At 39.8% G+C, this 19,614-nt stretch overlaps 1 protein-coding gene across 3 annotated transcripts; it reads right to left on the bottom strand.

Moving 5' to 3' along the window:
* Positions 1-565: 565 nt before the first annotated feature.
* On the bottom strand, positions 566-19,009 carry TACC3 (transforming acidic coiled-coil containing protein 3). Of its 3 annotated transcripts, none has more exons than XM_072335109.1 (16): positions 18,873-19,009; positions 15,074-15,245; positions 14,792-14,934; positions 11,415-12,455; positions 10,220-10,325; positions 9,594-9,786; positions 8,607-8,653; positions 7,651-7,787; positions 7,449-7,560; positions 6,584-6,736; positions 4,149-4,225; positions 4,007-4,050; positions 2,727-2,887; positions 1,798-1,904; positions 1,503-1,623; positions 566-744 (listed from the first exon to the last, which is right to left on the bottom strand). In XM_072335109.1, exons 2-16 carry the CDS (start codon positions 15,242-15,244, stop codon positions 676-678), a joined length of 2,682 nt encoding a protein of 893 aa, XP_072191210.1. In that variant the 5' UTR covers position 15,245; positions 18,873-19,009; the 3' UTR covers positions 566-675. The 3 variants fall into 3 exon arrangements, with proteins under 3 accessions (XP_072191210.1, XP_072191211.1, XP_072191212.1); XM_072335110.1 differs by having other exon boundaries at positions 11,415-12,452; XM_072335111.1 differs by lacking the exons at positions 14,792-14,934; positions 15,074-15,245; positions 18,873-19,009 and adding an exon at positions 13,456-13,517.
* Positions 19,010-19,614: the final 605 nt, after the last annotated feature.

Here is a 19,614-nt window from a genome sequence, read left to right as displayed (position 1 = left end):
AAATACAACATGAAATAAAAGCTGAAGTTGTAAGTTTTTGCAGCACTAAATGAACCATCCCATCCTAAAGTTCAGGTTGCAAGTGCACAAAGTACAAAGCAGTTCTATATATTCTGCTTACTACTCACTGTCAAGATTAGTAATCAGCCTGGTCTGCTGCAAACACTGGGAAAGTCTGCTGAAGCTTCTTACCAATAAGCAATGTCCTTTTAGAGTGAGAGAATAAGTCACAACTGACAGGACAGAATTTCTGCATAAGCTTTCAGTTCTTTCTAGCATCTGCTTACAGGTCAAGTTCTATTACAGTCCTGTATCTTTGGAATGTTTTGACTGAAATTAGAACAAAATGCAAGATACAGACACAAACCATGCTGACCCTTATCAATAAAGCCAGGTCATAACACAGAAACTGTGTGCTCTCACACAGAGAAAAGACTGAGGATACAACTAAAAGCTTTTCCTTTGAGTGGCATATATCAAAATGCTACACAAGATGCTGACGCCAAAAGCAGCAAGTGAACTTGTCAGTAAGTTGACACTTCCTGCAAGAGATACACAAGAAGGGTGAAAATTAAGCGTTTTATTATTATTTTTTTTTTCCCACATAATTAAAAACAAGAATGAACACAGGACAGGAAATCAGAGAAACTAGACATATTTACAGAGACAACTGAGCTATCCATTTTTTCCCAACTTCAGAATCAAGTCATCACAGATCTTCGTTAGTTCATCATTTTCTTTTGTCTGTTAAAGATAGAAAAAGAAGAGTTGCAGGTACACGTAAGCTAAGTTACAGACAAGTAGTGACCTTTCCTAACAAACAAGAGAAAGCTCACTTACATGCTAGCAAACTATACAGGTTTAACCCAAAGGACAGTGTACTTTTTTTAAGACATGTTCCTTTTGTTAGGTATACTGACAGTTGAGATGGTAGCAACAATTTAGATCTCAATCCTCACATCACAGACATCCCTGTAGAATGTTTCCATTTATTTGTTCCAGCAAATGAAACCGACGTGCCTTTAAGAAGCGTTTTAAGACTTCATCTATGCAGTATGAAGACTGCAATCCAATCCGAGGATTTAAGGCCTGAACAATATTGAAAGAGTTTGTACTAGTACTAATGGCTTACAAATTAAATGCTTACAGATGTTTTAATTCAGACAGTTATTGTGAAGATTGTTCACAGCTTCTACTCTTGGAGATGCTTAAGTTTTAGGACACCATCTCTATTAGTAGTTCAGATAATCTCCTGATCCAGCAACCTGGACTGATCAATTCTGTGACTCATCTATAGGAACAAGCCTTTCTGTTCCAAAAAAAGATCTGTATATACAAGGTGAGTCTTGACATAATTGACTTCTGCCTTAAGCTTCAGTGCTTATTTCCCAAAGCCTACCTAGAGAGCAGACTCCAAAACCAGCACACATAGTGGTACTGCTACAAGATCTTGAGATAGTCTAAGGCAATAGCTTAAAGAGACTCATGGAATTTTGACAAACCTTTTGCTCAAGGCTCCTCTCTAAGGACTGGATTCTCATTTGTTCTTTGCGGAGACTGGCTTGTAGGGCTGCAGTTTCTGATTTAGCTTTGTTTCGTACCTGGGCAATTTCCTCATTTGCTCTGGAATTGAAGAAATATGGGCATTTATATTCTCTTCAGACAGCACAGCAGAACTGTTCAATAGAATCACACTTGTTTATTCTACTTGAACAGTAATAAAAAAATATTTTAAGCCAAGATTTGGCATTAACGAGCCACATTTTGCAGCAATTAGCATCTTGGCATAGTACTTACTGATGTATCTTTTCTTCAGCATGTGCCTTTAGTGCCTGGTATCTCTGCTCCTCTTTTTTAATTCTAGCCAGATACTCTTCAGCACATTTTTTCAAAGCCTCTTCATTCTGATCCAGAAACAAGTTTAGTTAGCTTTTATGTACTTGTAGGTGGAAAAGTTACCTCAGTCTACCTAACCTATAGTTAAGTCAGCTACTTAACTATACCAAAATGACAGTATTTGCTCAGAATACTAAATACAATTATCAACTTCCATAAAAGCATGGAAACAAGTGTAAGTCTCCCTACTAATTCCAGCTCTTGAACTGAGCAATTCACTCTAACAGATGCTTCAGTTCTGTGCTAAGGAAATGACATCAGAATTCCAAATACAGCAATAGAAGGGATGTGAGATAAAGGAAGTCATGCATAGGTTTATGTTAAATAAGCTTATGCATTTCATACAAGTCACCATAGTCTGTGATCCTTATTGCTCCATTATTCTAGTCCACGGGTATGTTTACCAGTTTAAGCTAAACAATCCAGTAAAGTATGAGTTTGACTTTTAATAGAAAACCTTCTTCAGCATCCATTCAGTGCTATGTATGCAAAAACAAGTTGCCCTCATGCAACAAGTAGTTACATTGGATTTATTCTCTGTGATTAACAGAAAAAATGATATGCATACAAAAAGAGAAGGCTCATTTTGTTTGAGGAAATCTTGACTTCTAACAGAAAGCTCATCATCATCATCATCATAATCACACTTTAAGCCAGCCACTAAATATAACAGGTCATTTTTTAATCTTTAAAGCAGACAACTTGTTTTACAGGTAGTACATCGGCCATTCAATTAATGGCTGCAGAAGAAATTAGTAACTTTCTTTCCACCTTCAAAAGATCAGAAGGCTTATTTATCTTAAAAGATTATTTGCTCTACGGCATCTTACTTTGAGGTAACCCTCCAGCACTTCTTTCTGTTTTTCAAAACGCTTGAAGAGTTCAGAGAAAGATTTCTCCATAGAGTTCAGATCTGAAATAACTTGCTGCTTTTCTTCCATTATCTGCTGTATTTCTTTCTTTGAAAGCTCCTTCTGTTTCTGAGAATCCTCTAAAGAAAGCAAAGGTAACAGGTTTAAACTCATACTAGTTGCTAAATTAGTATAAAGCTAGTAGTATGGACATGACCCTCACTCCTTCAACTCATCCTTTTTTTAGGCAAAGATGTTGTGTTGAGGGATATGATTTAGCTGGGAAATACTGGTGATGGTTGGACTGGATGATCTTCTAGGTCTTTTCCAACCTCAATAATTCTGTGATTCTGTGATAATATAACCCCTCCAAAATAAGGAAACAAAAGTTGTATCCATGCTTTTAGGAAAACAGTAATACTCTCTTAATTTACTACTTTAGGCACTAACCCCAACACCACTGAAGGTTATGATCATGAATTGCTTAACCAAACATGTGGATTTTCCTCCAGCACAGTCCAAACACTGCACATGAGCTCATCAGAACAGGAGTCTCAAATCTCATGGTAGCAACAAAGAATAAAAAAAAAAACAAAAACATCTGTTTTCATTAAATATACACAATAGCTGGAAGGCCTGGAAAAGACTGAGATAACAAGCCAACCTGATATGGCAAACCCTTCTAAGACAAGTTTTTGCTAGCACACACACTATGTGTTCTACAGGCTAATAAAACCTAACATGCTAGTCACCTCATTAGAAAAAAAATACAAATTTAAGCAAGGACCATATTTGGCTAATTCAGCTTCCAGCCAGAACAGTGTACCTACACGTGTTACATTTAATGTCTTCTTAACTTTGAAACCACAAATCTGACTGAATAAAAGGCCAGGTCTGTCCAGCAAGAACTCCTACTGACATCCCATCACTTAGTTAAGGCCAGATAATGAACCACCAAACAAGCTACAGATAACAGGATCTGCCAGTTTTAATAAACTACTAGTTCACAATACACTGGAGAAGCAGAAAAGGTAAGATGTGTTCATGCCTGACTACCAAATAATATCAGTATATAGCAATGTCTGGATAATTAGGGTTACAGTTCAACGCATACAAGTACCTTGTCTGAAGCCTTACACTAACCATGAAAACATTTGAAAAGTTAATTACATCAGAAGTAAAAGAGCACTAACTTCAGTCAGCAAATGTAGGCTAAGCACAGGCCCCAAAATGATTTGAAGTGTAAATACTGAACTTACCCATCATCTGGGTTATTGTTCCTTCAAACTCCGCAACTACTTTTCTAAAAAACAAAAAAAAAAAGAAAGAAAAAGAAAAAATTTAGACCACAAGGTAGAAAAAGCAGCTGGAGTAAATAAGCAGGCAAAGTCAAATGCTCACCCCATTTCTTTGTATTCCATGTGAAGCTTGTTGTACTTCTTTTTCCATTCAAGAGTCTCCAACTCTTTCTCTTGAACCTTTAAGGTGAAAAGTACCAAACATTTATTTCTTGAACAGGAAATAATACAAGGGTTGTTACTCAAAAGAGCCCAAAGGGTAGCCTAGTTATACTTAAATTTCTCATGTCAAATTCCATGTTCCAAGTAACAGATTCAAAATGAAATGTCTTATTACAAATGTGTCAAGTAAGAAGAAGGAAATGTACCCAAAAACTAGATATCAAACTTCTTGTTTGCCACTCAATGTTACCAATCTCTCAAATGTCTAAGAGTAAGTTCAATTGATTCTCCTTGGCTACTCTTAATCATGCTACATGAAGGTCACTGCTCCCTGGCAAGTAATAGCTTGCCTAGTAATACCTTCTCAAGTAACAAATATTCCCTTTTATCTACAAGGCAGATAGAGCAAGTCACAAAAACAGATAAAGGAAACAAATACTGAAACATTATGTTGGTCAAGATTAACTTGATGTTTAGAATACACTCAATCCTCCTCTTAACACATTCCCAAATTTAAGATAATTCAGTTCATCTTAAAAATAACCACTTATTTTGCACCAAATGAATCAAAGCAGAACTCACATTTTTGTGCAAACTCCAGGAGTCCAGTTTTGTCCGGAGATTTTTATTAATAATTATGTCAAAAGCGTGATATCATTCTTCCGGAGAAGTAGAAATTCCTAATAGCTACCCTGAATCTCCCCTGTATAGCTTGAGGCCATTCTCTCTGGTACTATCACTAGTTACGTGAGAGAAGAGGCTTATCCCCACCTCATAACAACCTCCCTTCAGATAGTTATGGAGAGCAATAAGGCCTCCCCTGAGCCCTCGCTTCTCCAGACTAAAGAACCCCCAGCTCCCTCAGCCACTCCTCATAAGACTTGTGTTCTCACAGCTTCATTGCCCATCTCCAGACACTCTCCAGGACCTCAACATCTTCCTCACAGTGAGGGGCCTGAAACTGTACACAGTACTTGAGGTGTGGCCTCACCAGTGCTATATAATTCTATCCATTCTGAAGTGCCACAACAGCTGGATTAACAGTCAAGACTCTTGCTCCAACTAAGTTTACACACTTAAAATAGCTCTTTGAAGTGAGAGATGAGAGCACCACATTTAAAGATATTCCAAGCTTTACTCTCTGCTCTTATCTAAACTCTGTTTTAGATCTGATCCTTACCAGAGCCAGGAATTTACCATTTCACAAACTGGACAACACATTGGGTAAAAGCATCCTCTTGAGAATCAGAAATTTAAGTTACCCTCAGAGAAGTTAAGTTTTTCTTCTTGTTTTATGCTTTGTTTACTCTAAAGTGAAATTAAAACTGTAAAGCAGCAAAGGGCCACAGGTCATCATCATAACCATCATTAAGGGTATTTAGTGTTCTTAGTGTCACCAGCTGCAGTATTGTTGACCAGGAATTTAGAATGCTGTTTTCCCAAGGTCATTTTGAAGTGATAACTAGCTTTAAGGATATTTATGCTTAAATACAGCTATTATATTACTCAGCAATTTAAAAGGAGGCTCAGGGGGATCTCACCAATATCCATAAATACATGAATGGAGGGTTCAAAGAGCCAGGCTCTAGTCAGTGGTGCCCAGTGCCAGAACTGGGGACACTAGAACACAAACCAAAGCACAGAAAGCACCTCTGAACATCAGCAAGGACTTCTGTGCCTGGGCAACCTATTCCAGTGCTGTTAGAAGTTGCGGAGTGCCTCTTTGGAAACCTTCAAAAGCCATATGAACACAGTTGAAGGACCTCAAAGAGCAGGTTGCCTATTTCAGTAATGAAGTTAGATAACGTGCTTTCAGAGATCCCTGCCAACCTCAGCCATTCTGTGGTTTAAAAACCCACCAACTCCTCTCCTTCATCAGTGGAGAGTAAATTAGATATTTTTACTTATTAGCTGGACATACTGATATGCTTCCCTGTTGCACAAGCAAAACCAACCAAGCACCACAATCACTGCACTGAATTACCATTAAAGATATTTCTTGTGTCACAGAAATTATGATATGAAAATAAGCCCCTCCTTCCCACTAGCAAGAACAGACTTCTAGGTAATTCAATAAAAAGTGTCCTGATAATGGAATGATTTGAGACTTCATATCAATTTGATAATGGATGCTGCTTTTTAATAGTGACGAGTTCTAAAGCAGAAAACCATTGAAAATTACCTCTGCCTTGTGTCCTTAGATGCTAGCTCTGAGGAGTTCTACACCTACTGGTCCTATCAAGCATTAGCAAGCTTTTCTGGATGAGATGTTGATGTCAAGTATGATGGATAGAATTGCCAAGTGTAGAAATCTACAAAAGGTAATCTAAACAAAAGAGATTTTTCAGGGCAATAGAGAGTCAAGGGTCACCTTACCTCTCTTTTAACTAGTTCAACAGCTGCATCCATATCTTTCTGGCTGTATTTCAACACATCTATAATAGCATCCACTGCAGTGTTTGTGGAAGCAATAAAAGGGAGTGGAGAAACATCACATGCCAGGGAGTCCGGAATAATGGGACCAGTGTCCTGTAAGGAGACAAAAATTGAGTTCTAAGTGACTCTGATTTTCATGCAGTCATTCGCTGCTTGTAGATTATTTAATACAAAATCCATATATTTAATTAAGAATCTTCATCCCAAAATACACCCATAAATTAGTTACCATAGCTTTCCTACCCTGTTGGTATTTCGTAGGACAACATAATAAAGGTGTAATGAAGTGCTATGCACCAGTTCTAACAATCAGAAACAAGACAGACAGCATGCTATTCCCCACCAGTAAACAACCTTTCAGGATTAGAAACTATGCACAGATCACTTCGTGTAAGTGTTTTCATTGCTCTAAGTTTTAGTATAAAACTTAGTATGGCATCAAATTTAATCAAAGAAATGCTTCTCATCTCAGCAGTGCTATTAAAACACAAACTTGTCTTTCTTTTGTGGCTTCAGCTGCATGCAAAGGATTGCTTTGATTAAAGCATTCTTAAGAATGGCTCAAATTTTCCCAGACCATGTGCAATACCACCAGCTTCAAACAAACAAGAAAATTTAGGCTACAATATTAAGTACATCAAAAGTTCAACTTTATACAGTGGGTACCCAACCTCTTTAAGATGACAGTTTAAATAAGTATTAAGTACTCTGCAATCCTTAGAAGTTCAGCATAAATCTCCATGTTCCGGCTGACCCCTTCCCCAAGGTATCAACATAAACTTCACATCAATCCAGACATCCTTACAGAAGTTGTAAACGTTCCTAGAAGATCTAGTCCTTTTGGTTTTTCCTCATTTTGAAGACTTAATGCAGGCTTCTCAGTTTCTTCAAACAGTTTGTTTAAATCAGAAATAGGGCTAAAAATGAACAAACATACACAATTATATTCAAGTGCTGCCTTCCCTTGCAGAGCTATGCACTACAGGCTAGATTAAATCAATACCTACCCACACTGAAGTGGAGCAGTCATGATACTCATATTTGCTTCAGTAGTACCAAAAATTGGTTGCTTTCTGGGACTGTCTCTCAGCAAAGGATCAAACTTCAAATACAACGATTGCTTCCTCAAAGCAGACTCTTTGAACTGAGGAGAAAAGGCATAAAGTGGCAGATTTGCTGCTTTGTAGATAACCTCCCACTGTCCCACCCTCCCCACACACAAATAGTCCTCCAGAGGGAGGGTGAGTCTATTCTTGTGTGGCCAGAGCATTGTTTGCTGGAGAAAAATACTTAGGCTTGTGGGCACTGAGTTCTTAAGTCCTTATGTAACATCAAGTGATCTCAGTCCTCTGTTCATATATAAACTTGTCCTTTTGGTTTTATTTTAACTATTCAAAACCAGCAGAAGATGCTAAAAGATAAAGATTGCACTGTAAACTGAACAAGCAGTCTCAAGACAAACACAGAACTAAATAAAACACTTTCAACTCAGTATGTTCACTGTATATTCAAAGCCACACCTAACCTGGCTCAAAGCAGGGGAAAAAAAAAACCACAGAACTGAACTGACTGAAATATGACATGCCCAATTTAGAGACAGACTTCCTGAAAATGCCCATAAAACAGAGGAGCTTAAAACTTTTCAAAAACAATGACCTTTCATTCTCTTCTTGTTTTGGCAACCAGCGATGGGAATATCATCCATCTGACCTTCACCGGTGTAAGGAAAAAAAAGCACCTCTGCAAACTGGAAACACAGGACCTCTGATCCTTAGGCAAAATTACTTATAACCGCATTTCCTCCCCACCACTCTGTGCCTTATAGACACATTCCTGTGAAACAGAACCTGTATTTCTGTGAACAAGTTCAAAGTAAAGCTACTTCATGACAACATTTAAGGCCTGACAATTTCCTTTTTCCTCAGTCAGGGAAGAAAACAAAACATTTCAATACCATACTTACAGATGAAGATCCAAATTGCTCCAGATAGTCTATGCCCATTCCGAGAACTGGAAAATAAATTATATGACAGCACTGCATCTTCACTGTATCTCACAGAAGCATTTACAGTCTGAAACAGATCTGCTTGTGCATACAGTAAGTATAACTCCATTCTCACATTCATTAGTAATAGCTAAAGCTGAACAATGAAGATGTTACTGTTTCTCAATGTACAGATCTCACTGAAGTATTAATATAAGTGTCAGACTCATCCTTCCACACAACAATCCTACAAGGACTATTTCCAGGTGTTTAACAGCTATATGGTAACCATTTAAGACACATGTAAGTGCAGAAAGACCATTCACATTGCAATGAATAATCAGTACTGCAAGCCCTCTGAATAACCTACACAACTCAGTGACAGGTAGTTGCATAGCTCTAGTGCTTTCAATCTAGAAAGCCCTTAATACCAGAAATACCATAAGTTATCTTTAAGGACAGACAGTTAAACAGAGAACTGCCACTGCAGCTCCAACAATATTGTTTCTATACCAGACTAAGATTCATTTTCGCTGGCAGCTGACTGCTAATAGTCAGCTATCTGAATTTAGCTTAATCCAGAGAAAGTTATGAGTAAACCAAAGTATGTTTCCCAGCCTGATAGTTCCTGCGTTTACTCCTTCTGAAAGAGTAAAATGGAAGACAATAAAAGCTAAAAATCAATGTCAAAACCAAAAAGAAATAAATACACATTAGTTATCGTGATAATGACCAGATTGTGGTGACACACTGTAACAGACTGCCCAGAGAGGTTGTGGATGCCCCATTTCCTGGAGGCATTCAAGACCAGGCCAGATGTGGCTCAGGGCAGCCTGGTCTGGTCATTAGCAACACTGCACATAGCAGGGGGCTTGGAACTAGATGAGCATTGTGGTCCTTTTCAACCCAGGCCATGCTATGATTCTCCAGATGTTTTCCCAGTTTATACTAGAGGACTGCCCTTACCTTCTGCTGATGGTCTGAAGATCTCCTCAGGTTCAGCACTAGCTGCCTGCTGATCTGCTGTTATTTCATTTCTGTGAGAAGCAGGTTTAATTTTTTCTGCAGACACTGACCTTTTTCCACTGTCAGTAGAAACTAAATTAGCTTGAGTGGGGACTTTTGCTGGAGACATTTTAGATGGGCTTATTTGTTTGTCCTGAAGAGAAAAGAACAACCCTTTTTACTGTTGAGATAATAATTTAAATGCAACATGAAAATCACAATAATGTTCAGATTGGTTTGCCACAAATTATCTCAGAAGCCAGCATAGTAAGCCTCAGTTATTCACAGACAGAAAGTAAACAGTGCAAACATTAAACTACAGGAGTCACATTCTAAGAATCCACACCCTTGTGTTTGTCCTTATATGCAACTGCTGATGAAAAAAAGATACCACATACCAAGGTACCAATTGTCTGTCTTCTGATGTTACCTTCAAAAGAGAAGTCTGTACAGTTCATATTCACTCCAGAACTGGGTGAGATTCATGAAAAATAATTCTCCAATAAAATAGCAAACAGGGGTTTGACAAAGTTAAATGGCAAAGAACATTGTTTCATGGAACAGCTAGGTGAGAATCTTTTGCATACCTTAACCATGGATGGCCCTCCTGGAAGATCAATTTGTCCTTGAATTTCTGGCTTGTCTTCTTGCTTTGCTGACACATCTTCTACCACATTTTGTTTGTGGATTTCCCTTAGGAGGGGAAGAGAAAAAAAAACATTAAAAAAAAGAAATCAAAGTCCCAGTCACAGATTGTTTTGATTTTTATTTATTTTTAAATCAGATACTGAGTAAAATAAGCTTATTTCAGAGTTCCTATTGCCATGTACAGGAAGCATCCAGGAAGGTAGAGATGTAAATTCTGTCTCGCCTGGTAACAACTTAAATGACAGGAAGCCCTCCTTCCATAAGCAGCAGCTTTACATGGGAAGCAGAAAAATCACAGCAGTATCACTTGGCCCTATTCACTTAACATTCTTCCCATTTCCATCTGAGAAGCCTGAAATTTGATGTTGTTTTCTTGTTTTTAAAGTTAAGCTTTTGTTTAATTAAGAATAGGATGACAAGCATCCCACTACTCTTCCCACTAAAATAATGCTACGATTACTGATTTAAGCCACCTAACTTCACTAGAGAGGTCCAATACTTCAGTTACTGACAACAGCATAGCTGTAACTTTTCACTTCAGGTAAGCAACTGGTTTATGTAATGCTGCCATTTTAATAGTTAAGCTTCCTAGGAAAGGCAGTACAACATCACCCATTCTCAAGTATAAAAACTTGTTTCACCCGGTGTCAAAGTGTAACTTTTGTGACAAGCATTTTTATTGCAAATATAATTCTGCTGCAAAGAAACAGCACCTCAGAGCTCAACAGGGACACAGAGTACAGAACAAAACTGCCCAGTTCCTTCATAAGCTGCATAATATGCAATTCTGCCTATTGACTCTTTTGAGAGATAACAGTTGTAAACCAACATCACTCATTTTACTCCAGTCCTGGGTTATGGAGAGACCAAATTATTTAGTCTTGCCATGTTAGCTTCATCTCCCCTCCCTCCAGATTTAAGAATACATTCTGACTACAGCTATCCACCTGGAGATGGTTTCTCCAGTAAGGTCTTCGCTGCAACATATTGCATTAGAGGTTACAGAGTGCAATACAAGCCAGCCATCCTTGGAGGGACGAAGCCAAGGAGATGCAGTAGCCCAGTTCTTATAAGACAGTTATAATCTTCTTTCGCACAAAGCACCTTTACATTCAGTTACACAGAATTACTTACGGACTTGGTTCTTTTTTCTCAAGAATTTCACAGCTAGTTGGTCTGTTATCCTGCTCCACTGGAAGATGCTCCATTCTTGGTGGGGTACCATCCTGCTCCTCTTGCTGAGAAACTGTTTGAGAACTGGGCTCAGAACACTCAGGTGAGGTGGAAATTTTAGAGCCTCCCCCGAATGGATTAAAGTTTGGATCATCAAGTTTGTCCCAGTCAAACTTATACGATGCTTTAGGAACAGGAACTTCATCTTCCACATTACTTTTGTTTTCCACTTCAGTATTCTCTGTTTTCAGTTTGGTAGTAAAAGTTTTTTTGGAAGGTGGCTTAATTCCAAGTCTTTTACCTAGTTTCTTAGGAGGTGGTTTTCTAACACTGGTGTTATCAAAGTCAAATTCCAGTTTTACTGGTCCAGCCTTAGTGACACCAGGCTTTTCTGCAGGTTCCCCTTTGGAGGCAGCAGGCTCTTCTAAAGGCTTCAACTCTTCTGCTGAAGCTTTTTCTGGTACAGGAACATTTTGAAGCTTTGATTCCCCAGTTTTGGAGGAACAGGTCACATCCAAACTAGAAAGATCCAAATTGCCAGACTTATCGAAGTCGCTTACTTCTCTGGAAGGAGATTCCTGCAGAGAGCCAGTGGTGGCTTGCTTTGGGAACAGATCAGGTTTATTAGACTCCAATTCTAACAGAACAGACTTTTTTCCAGAGGAAAGAGTATTATCACTGGGGTACTCTGTACTCGTAGCTGTTGAAGGAGAAGCCGTATTATCCAATGGAAGGGAATTGCTACTTTTTTCAGAAGTTTTCTCAGGGCTGCTAGATACCCTTACAGGAGACTTCTGCAGATTCCCAGGGGAGTTCTGCAGCTGCGTTGAACTCTGAAAGGGATTGATGTCATCTAGGTTATCAAAATCAAGACTGTAGGAACCTCGGCTCTTCACTGGCATCTCATCATCTGGATAAGGAGCAGTGCTGACTTTCTCTGGCATTTGTTTATTTATCTCTGTATCACTTGCTTCAGCTTCAGTCTTCTGTTGACTTAAGCTGCTTTAAAAAAAAGTCAGATCACATTATATAGCTTTTTTTTTTTTTTTTCTTTTTAAGATAGCATTCACACCATATTTAAAGACATACACAAGCAGCTTTTCTCAGATAATGTTTTGCTTTGCTTTTTCTTAAGTGTAATAAGGGAGATGACAGCAAAAGAATATTCAAACAACAAGAATTCAGTTAATACTAACAGTCTGAAATCATGAGACAGCACAGGTTGAACTACAGGAAGATCCTTGAATCCTTGAAGGCACTTGGTATTCTCAGGCTATCAGTTCTGCACACAGCTATGTTACTTTATGCCAGTCACCACACATATGGATATTTCCATTTCACTATATTCAAAAATATACAATGCTTGTGAGTTATTAACAACAAGGAGTTTGAATACCAGCACAACAAGTAGTATATTTTTCAGTAAATTCATCCATGAGTCATGACAGACTCACAAGACTAGGACCAAACAGAAGCATGATTCAGATTCTCTCATTCTAGTCATTATTTTGTCATTCTAGCAGACTTTTCCCCCCCCACTTAAAGTATACACCACCATATCAGCCATGTATATAGCCAAACAGATTCTGGACTTAGGGATTCTAAACTGCATGCAACAGCAGAGCTGAAGAGCAACAAACGAGTTCACTACAGTAAGGAGAAGAAAGAAAAGAAAGTTCAAGATGCTCTAGCAGATTCAACAGGCTAATGAACAAGTTTGAGTATTCAGTACCACTGGGTATTTTACAAGTTATTGCTGTCTATGTTATTTCCCCAAACGCTTCTTAACTTCTGAGGCTATGCCTCAGACCACAGAGAGTTAAGCCATTACTTCCTGAAACAGGATTTCCTCCCATTGTTTTGTCCCTGGACAAAGTAGATATTTCTATGTGCCTTTCATATCTCCTGTAGAGAAAAACATGATTAAAAGCCACTCAGTAAAAACACTACTTCGATAAACCTGAAAGCAAAAGCAAGAGAGAGTTCACAAAGTTCTTCTCACCCGGTTTGAGAGCCTCTTCCCTGCAATAGCTCAGCCCCAGACTTGTTCAACTACTAAAGGCCCCTCCCATTCTCCTTCAGTGCTTAACCTAATAAATGCCAGTCGAGAGCAAGACATTTGCTAGAAACTTTAATTACTTTGTTATTTAGAACTGCCATCCTTCAGCAACACCAAGTTCTTCTGTTTACTTGTTACAAGCAAATCTGAATAGCTTGCAAGTAGCAAGGATATGCACAATAAATGCAACATCTTGACACACATTTATGCACCTAGAACCAATTAGATGCCTTTTTAACATGCTTGAGCCATGTGTACTTGATTTTCATTTATTCATTTAAACACTATGTCTGAAATGAACACAATATTACTTAAAAATTACAGTGGCTGGCTTAGAGGTACTTGTCTGAATTAGAGCATACATAGAAATTAATAGTTGAAGCAAATGTAAACATTTAAGGAACATACAAGTGTTCCAATCTTTCTCCCTCCTCCCTGCCTGAAATACAAGAAATTGGGAAGAGTACAGGATAGCTGAAAGAACCAGATAAACTTCCTTGGAGATGACAAAACTGAGGGCTAAGCTGTCTTGCCACTGGGCACTATAGATGTCAGACACGCATTGAGGTCCACCTATTTAAATAGCAGTCATACCACAGGAACATTATGCCATTATAGCAATATTTTAAGTAAAGGAGAGGTTGCAAAGCACTAAGTTGTTACACTGCAGAACTTGTGCTCTCCTCCAGACAGATTTCAAGAGCTTCCTTGAGACCCAGGCTAATAGATTATCCTTGGGATTGAAGTTACATTCACTGTATTATCACATTTAACTTAATCTTAGCACTCATTGACTAAGGGTGTCAATTTCAGCAAACCATTCAAATGAACATTTATGAGAAGAAAGTCTGAAGAGATAAAACAGTGCTTAACATACAAGCCATAACATCTCATCTCTTGTTCGATAAACTCTAGGATTCTCTTAATCCATGAAAAACTCACTGAATGAAGCAGTTCTGTATTCCATGCCTATCATGACTCTTTTCTACAAAATTATGTATCTAAAATGTAACAGACATTTCTAGGAAATCAGTTAATAAAGGGCTTAAAAACACAGTTCAGTATTCAACATTACAACCAAGATAACGCTTTCTTAAAGTAATTAATTAGCTTTGAAAGAAATTTGCATATCAAAGTCAGCGCTGACTTAGGTTCTTTCACACAGCTTCCATCTTGTCATACTGTCTTAGAATATAAATACACACGTTTATAATAGGGGAAAATTAACTTCATTATGTCCCACATTGCTAATACTACAAGCAGGGAATACATTACTTACCCAGCACTGATGGGCACAGATAGATCATCCTGCAAGGCTTCACTGCAATCATCAAGCATGAAAGTAGACTCAGGTTTGTCTGTCATGGTAGGACTTAATATTTTTCGAGACTGAGGATCTCTTAGAGGAGTTTGAAAGGTTACCTTTAAGAAAGAGACAAGAGGGCAAGGGAAGGAAAAAGGAAGGACATGAATACCAGTGTATTTTCAAGCTCCGAATACCACATATATTCAGTATTGTAGATCATAGAAGAATATACTCAATATGAAAGCAAAATTTTACCTTCATAGCTTTTGCCACGCTTTTTGGTGGCAAGTTTTCTTTCTGGGACAGGCGCAGAATAGAAGGCCTCCCTGTAGGTTCCGGTTGTGCAAAGTAAAAGCTACAGTCTTCCGCTGTTAGATCATCACTGACGTTTTCTCCATTTTCTGCATTTAAGATCTGCAGACTCATTCTACGATATCAACACACAACAGCAGGCCATGAATGAGAGGGTGTGGTCAGCCAGATGGACATTCAGATAGCTGAGAAGTTGGAAGCCTGGCATCGGCCAGCAGAAAAAAAAATCCACAACCCACCAAACACAAACACCACCACTTCCAAAGCAATCTTAAAAGTATTCAAGATCCTCACGTTAAAAGGTCTATCTCCATACTCTTAAAGCACCTAAACGCAGCACCTGACCAGCCTCACTGCTTTTGCTAGTTGTCTAGCAAATTAACTGCTGATATTTATGTTTTCTACTTAACGTACAACCCTACTAATTAAGCTGCCCATCCTTTAAAGGGAGCTCTATTGTGTGCTCATTTCTTCATTCTAAATGCCTTAAAAACCAGTAGAAGCATTCAGTCACATCTCATGTAATAGGGTAAGACCACGTGAATAAAACAGAGAAATGACCGACATTTCTACACTGTTAATCAGCAAAAAGCAAAACAAATGTGCTTAGTTAGGATGTATTTAGGATCAGAGTTTCGAATAAGATGAATTCAGCTTTTTCTTGCACTGTCTGAACATATGCTGCTTTTGTGAAGCACATGGTACTTCAGAATCCTTTGTTGTATAGACATTACTAGTATGCAAATCTGGTGGGGAAAAATAATAAGAAAAGCAGGTAATTCTTAAAATACTGCTCTTTTATTAGACATGCACAAAAGCTTTACTGGACTGCAAAGTACTAGGAAAACTGGGTAAGTCTAAGTGTGAAGGACTCGAAACTAAAGCTTACAAATTAAGTTAGAGATAGACAAAGAATATTACAGGTGGGCCAGGCAAGCTACTAAGTTTTACATACATGAACATCTACTTTTATTCCCATCAGGATCGCCTCTGTTTTAAAGCATTAAAGAAATGATATTCTGTGATGCTACTGCTAAAAACAAAATAGGAACTGAAAAGGACCAGATCACAGAAGGCATCTTATGCAAGATCTGGGCATAGCCAATGTCCGCCATGGACCACTCCTGAGAAGCGCTTATCTGACAAGCCACAAGCAAATCAATTTCTTTCAGAAGAATGGAGGTGTTAAATGGGTTACACACAGGACCTAGGCAAGAAAATCAGGATCCTCAGATAGGAAAGTTGGCTTTCTACAGTGGGGATAAGCATTCCAAATGATCTCGGATGGCTGATGTGAACAAGCAACTGATTATTAGCTTCCTTGCCCACCCTCTGCCATGTAGTCAGTAAAATTAGATTCCAAATGATTGTTTTCATTATCATAAAGTGGGATTCTCCCACTGAAAACTTTGTCATGTTTTCAGTCTCACTGTCTTTGCACACTCAAATTTCACTGTTGTTTAAATCTCTGCACATTCTTCCCTACTCTTACATTAATCCTTACAAGAAAGTCCAGTTCCTGCTTTCCACTGAACTCTACTGCTTTGTCTGCAACACTGACAATTTTAATCAGCAATGGAATGCAAATGATATAGAAGCAATGGCAAGCAAAGTACACTTGTCTTCTGTTTCCTCATTTCTTCTTTAGCCTTCACCACACTCACACAAGTGATTTTAACAAGTTATTTTACAAAAATAAATGCACATTAAATCATAGAACTCAAAATAAAGAACTACTTTGCTTCCCTTCATTGGGAACTATAATTAAGATAACAGATCAACTAAAATCATTAAAGACTGCAATTGTTCGGTCTAAAATATTTTTTTTAGAAACCAAGCCACCATCTAAGACAGGTTCCATAAGCAGGGAACACTCATTTAGAGACAGTAGTTTTGTCAGTTCCCTCAAGTCAACACACACAAGTTTCATTTCCGTTTTTAAAGGGCCCTAAATTCTCCCTCTACTACAGCCACTCAAAGATCACAGACTTGTTTGAGTTGGAAGGGACCCTTAGAGGTCATCTAGTCCAACTCCCCTGCAACAACCAGGGACATACACAGCACAATCAGGTGCTGAGTCCCATCCAGCCTGACCTTGACTGTCGCCAGAGATAAGGCTTCCAGCACCTGTCTAAGCAATTTGTTCCAGGTCTTCACTACCCATATCTTAAAAATTAATAATAAAAAAATCCTTATATACAATCTAAATCTCCCCACTTTCAGTTGGAAACCATTTCTCCTCATCCTATCACAGCAAATCCTGCTATAGAGACCATCCCTTCCTTTCTTATAGATCCCTTCAGAATCTAAAGGGCCACCATCAGATCCCCCTAGAGCCCAGCTCTCTCAGCCTGTCCTTGTAGGGAAATTGTTCCATCCCTTGAATCACTTTTATGGCCCTTTTCTGGACACATTCCAACAGGTCTGTGTCTCTCTCCTGTACTGAGGACATGTGGACACAACACTCCAGGTGAGGTCTCACCAGCACAGAGTAGAGGGGAAGGATCATCTCCCTTACCCTGCTTCTTTTCTTGTAGTCCAGATACAGTTGACTTTCTAGGGTGCAAAGGAACATTGCTGTCTCATGTCCAGCTTGCCATTCACAGAATGAAACTGCTCCATGTCTCTGAAGACTATTTAAATAGGCAGACTTCCATTCTGGATTTGTGAATGAACATCAGCTCAGTGACATCAAGTAAACCCCAGGTAACCATCACTGATAAACTGAGGGCTTCCTGTTGGCTATGGGTCACCGGAGCACAACAGCCAAAACACCAATATGATCTCAGAAGCCAGAGAAAGCCACCAAATAAGTAGGGCAAAGATAGACATTTATCTTTACTTAATTGCCCTTTTTAAGTACTCCAGCATCTGAGACACGGAGGACTAGCTCCACACAGAGCAGCGTAGTATGAACAAAAGCGTGCCCTGTGTTCCAAGCAAGATTCCACATGTTAACTGTAACTCATAAGAGAGCAACTCTAGAGGAGTCCTCGCTCTCAAATCATTTCAGGAAGGAAAAGTTGCAGCAGCTTTAGCCAAAAACAGGCTGGGGTGGAAGCAGAAACGGAGCTGCAGCCCTGGGAGCTCTGCTGTCCGCCCTGCCCACAGCTTGTAGGGAACAAAAGACTGCCTCAAACCAGAAGCAGCCGCCCTTAGCAATGCTTTAAGGAGGGAGGATAGGCAAAAAGGGACTCCTCTCTATCCCCACAATTGCTCAGGGTGCCATGCAATGCTCCTGAGCCACCCTAGACTATGAGGAACCCTTCAATCCCACATCACCCACCACGAAACTCACTGGGGTGCCCTCTGCTAACCCCTCATCACCTCGATACCCACCAGACCCCATCCTTGGAGGTGTTCAAGGCCAGGTTGGATGGGATCCAGGGCAGCCTAGTCTAATATTGAATGTGGAGGTTGGTGGCCCTGCCTGTGGTGGGGCACTACAAAACCCCCACACTGAGGCAAGCCCCCCACCCCGAGCCACGCACTGCCCTCAAAACACGGAGAAGTCTCCAGGGCTCTCTTAAGCCCCACATCACCCATCCAGCTTTGTCCTGCAGTCCCAAGCCCACAGCAGGACAACACCACCCTTATGCACGAGCCCCCCCCACCCAGCTCCAAGCCTACAGAGCGATCCCCATCCGCCTACTTTTCCCCCAGGCCACGAGATCCCCTCCCAGCAACTCCCCATACACACAAATCAAGCAGGATGAGCCCCCAGAGCGGCTCCCCCTCCTACCTGCCGGCAAGGACCAGACCCACAACGCGATGCGCTCCGCCACAACCGCCTCAGGATTTCAAACTTCAACGGCAACTCCAACCAGCCAATGAGAAAGCGGCATTCGGAAGGCGGTCTCCAATCCGGAAAGCGTCTTGAGGAAGGGCGTAGACTTCCGGGGTTTTCCACCAATAGGATCTCACGGAGCGGGGCTGTGCTGTGGCGGCGGGCTGAGGTTGGGGGGGTGCGGGGAGTTGGCGGCCAAGCGCCTCCTCCGTTAGAGCCGCCTTCAGGGAAGCACCGAACGGTTCTGTGGGGAAAATAAAGAGATAAATGAAATAAAACAGCAACAAAAGCCCCGTGTTCGATGTTCGGTGACCCTACCCACGGCAGGGATTTGGATTCTATGATATTTCTATGTCAGTGGGAACCAGAGATGACTTTTTACTGTGTTTTGGGTACGTTCAACCCCTTGTAGCCTCATGTATGTCCACGGCATTTCAGCTATTCCGATTTAACCATCTTCTAAATAAATAATAGTAAAAATATAAGCAAATACTAGTAAAAACCAATGATACAGAAAGCAAGCTTGCAGCTTCCCAACCTGATTTTTACGATTGATCGTCATTTCGCAAATGAAAAGAGGTCAAATATCCTTTGGGCCACAAATAAAAGAGATTTTGAGTGGATCTAAGGAAGTTCTCTACAATAAGGGTGGTGAGACCTGGCACAGGTTGCCCAGAGAGGTGGGGGATGCTCTACC

The sequence above is a fragment of the Excalfactoria chinensis genome, chromosome 4 (assembly GCF_039878825.1).
Source record: "Excalfactoria chinensis isolate bCotChi1 chromosome 4, bCotChi1.hap2, whole genome shotgun sequence".
NCBI classification, from domain to species: domain Eukaryota; kingdom Metazoa; phylum Chordata; class Aves; order Galliformes; family Phasianidae; genus Excalfactoria; species Excalfactoria chinensis.
The sequence above is the reverse complement of the archived record's forward strand: the minus strand, read 5'-3'. Positions and strand labels throughout refer to the sequence as shown.

Excerpts from the sequence above, each read along its gene's own strand:
- TACC3 (XM_072335109.1), bottom strand. The coding sequence starts at position 15,244 with ATGAGTCTGCAGATCTTAAATGCAGAAAATGGAGAAAACGTCAGTGAT. Across the intron at positions 14,935-15,073 it reads GCGTGGCAAAAGCTATGAAG|GTAACCTTTCAAACTCCTCT; the intron begins GTAAAATTTTGC and ends TCTTTCTTAAAG. Across the intron at positions 9,787-10,219 it reads GAGGGCCATCCATGGTTAAG|GACAAACAAATAAGCCCATC; the intron begins GTATGCAAAAGA and ends TTTTCTCTTCAG.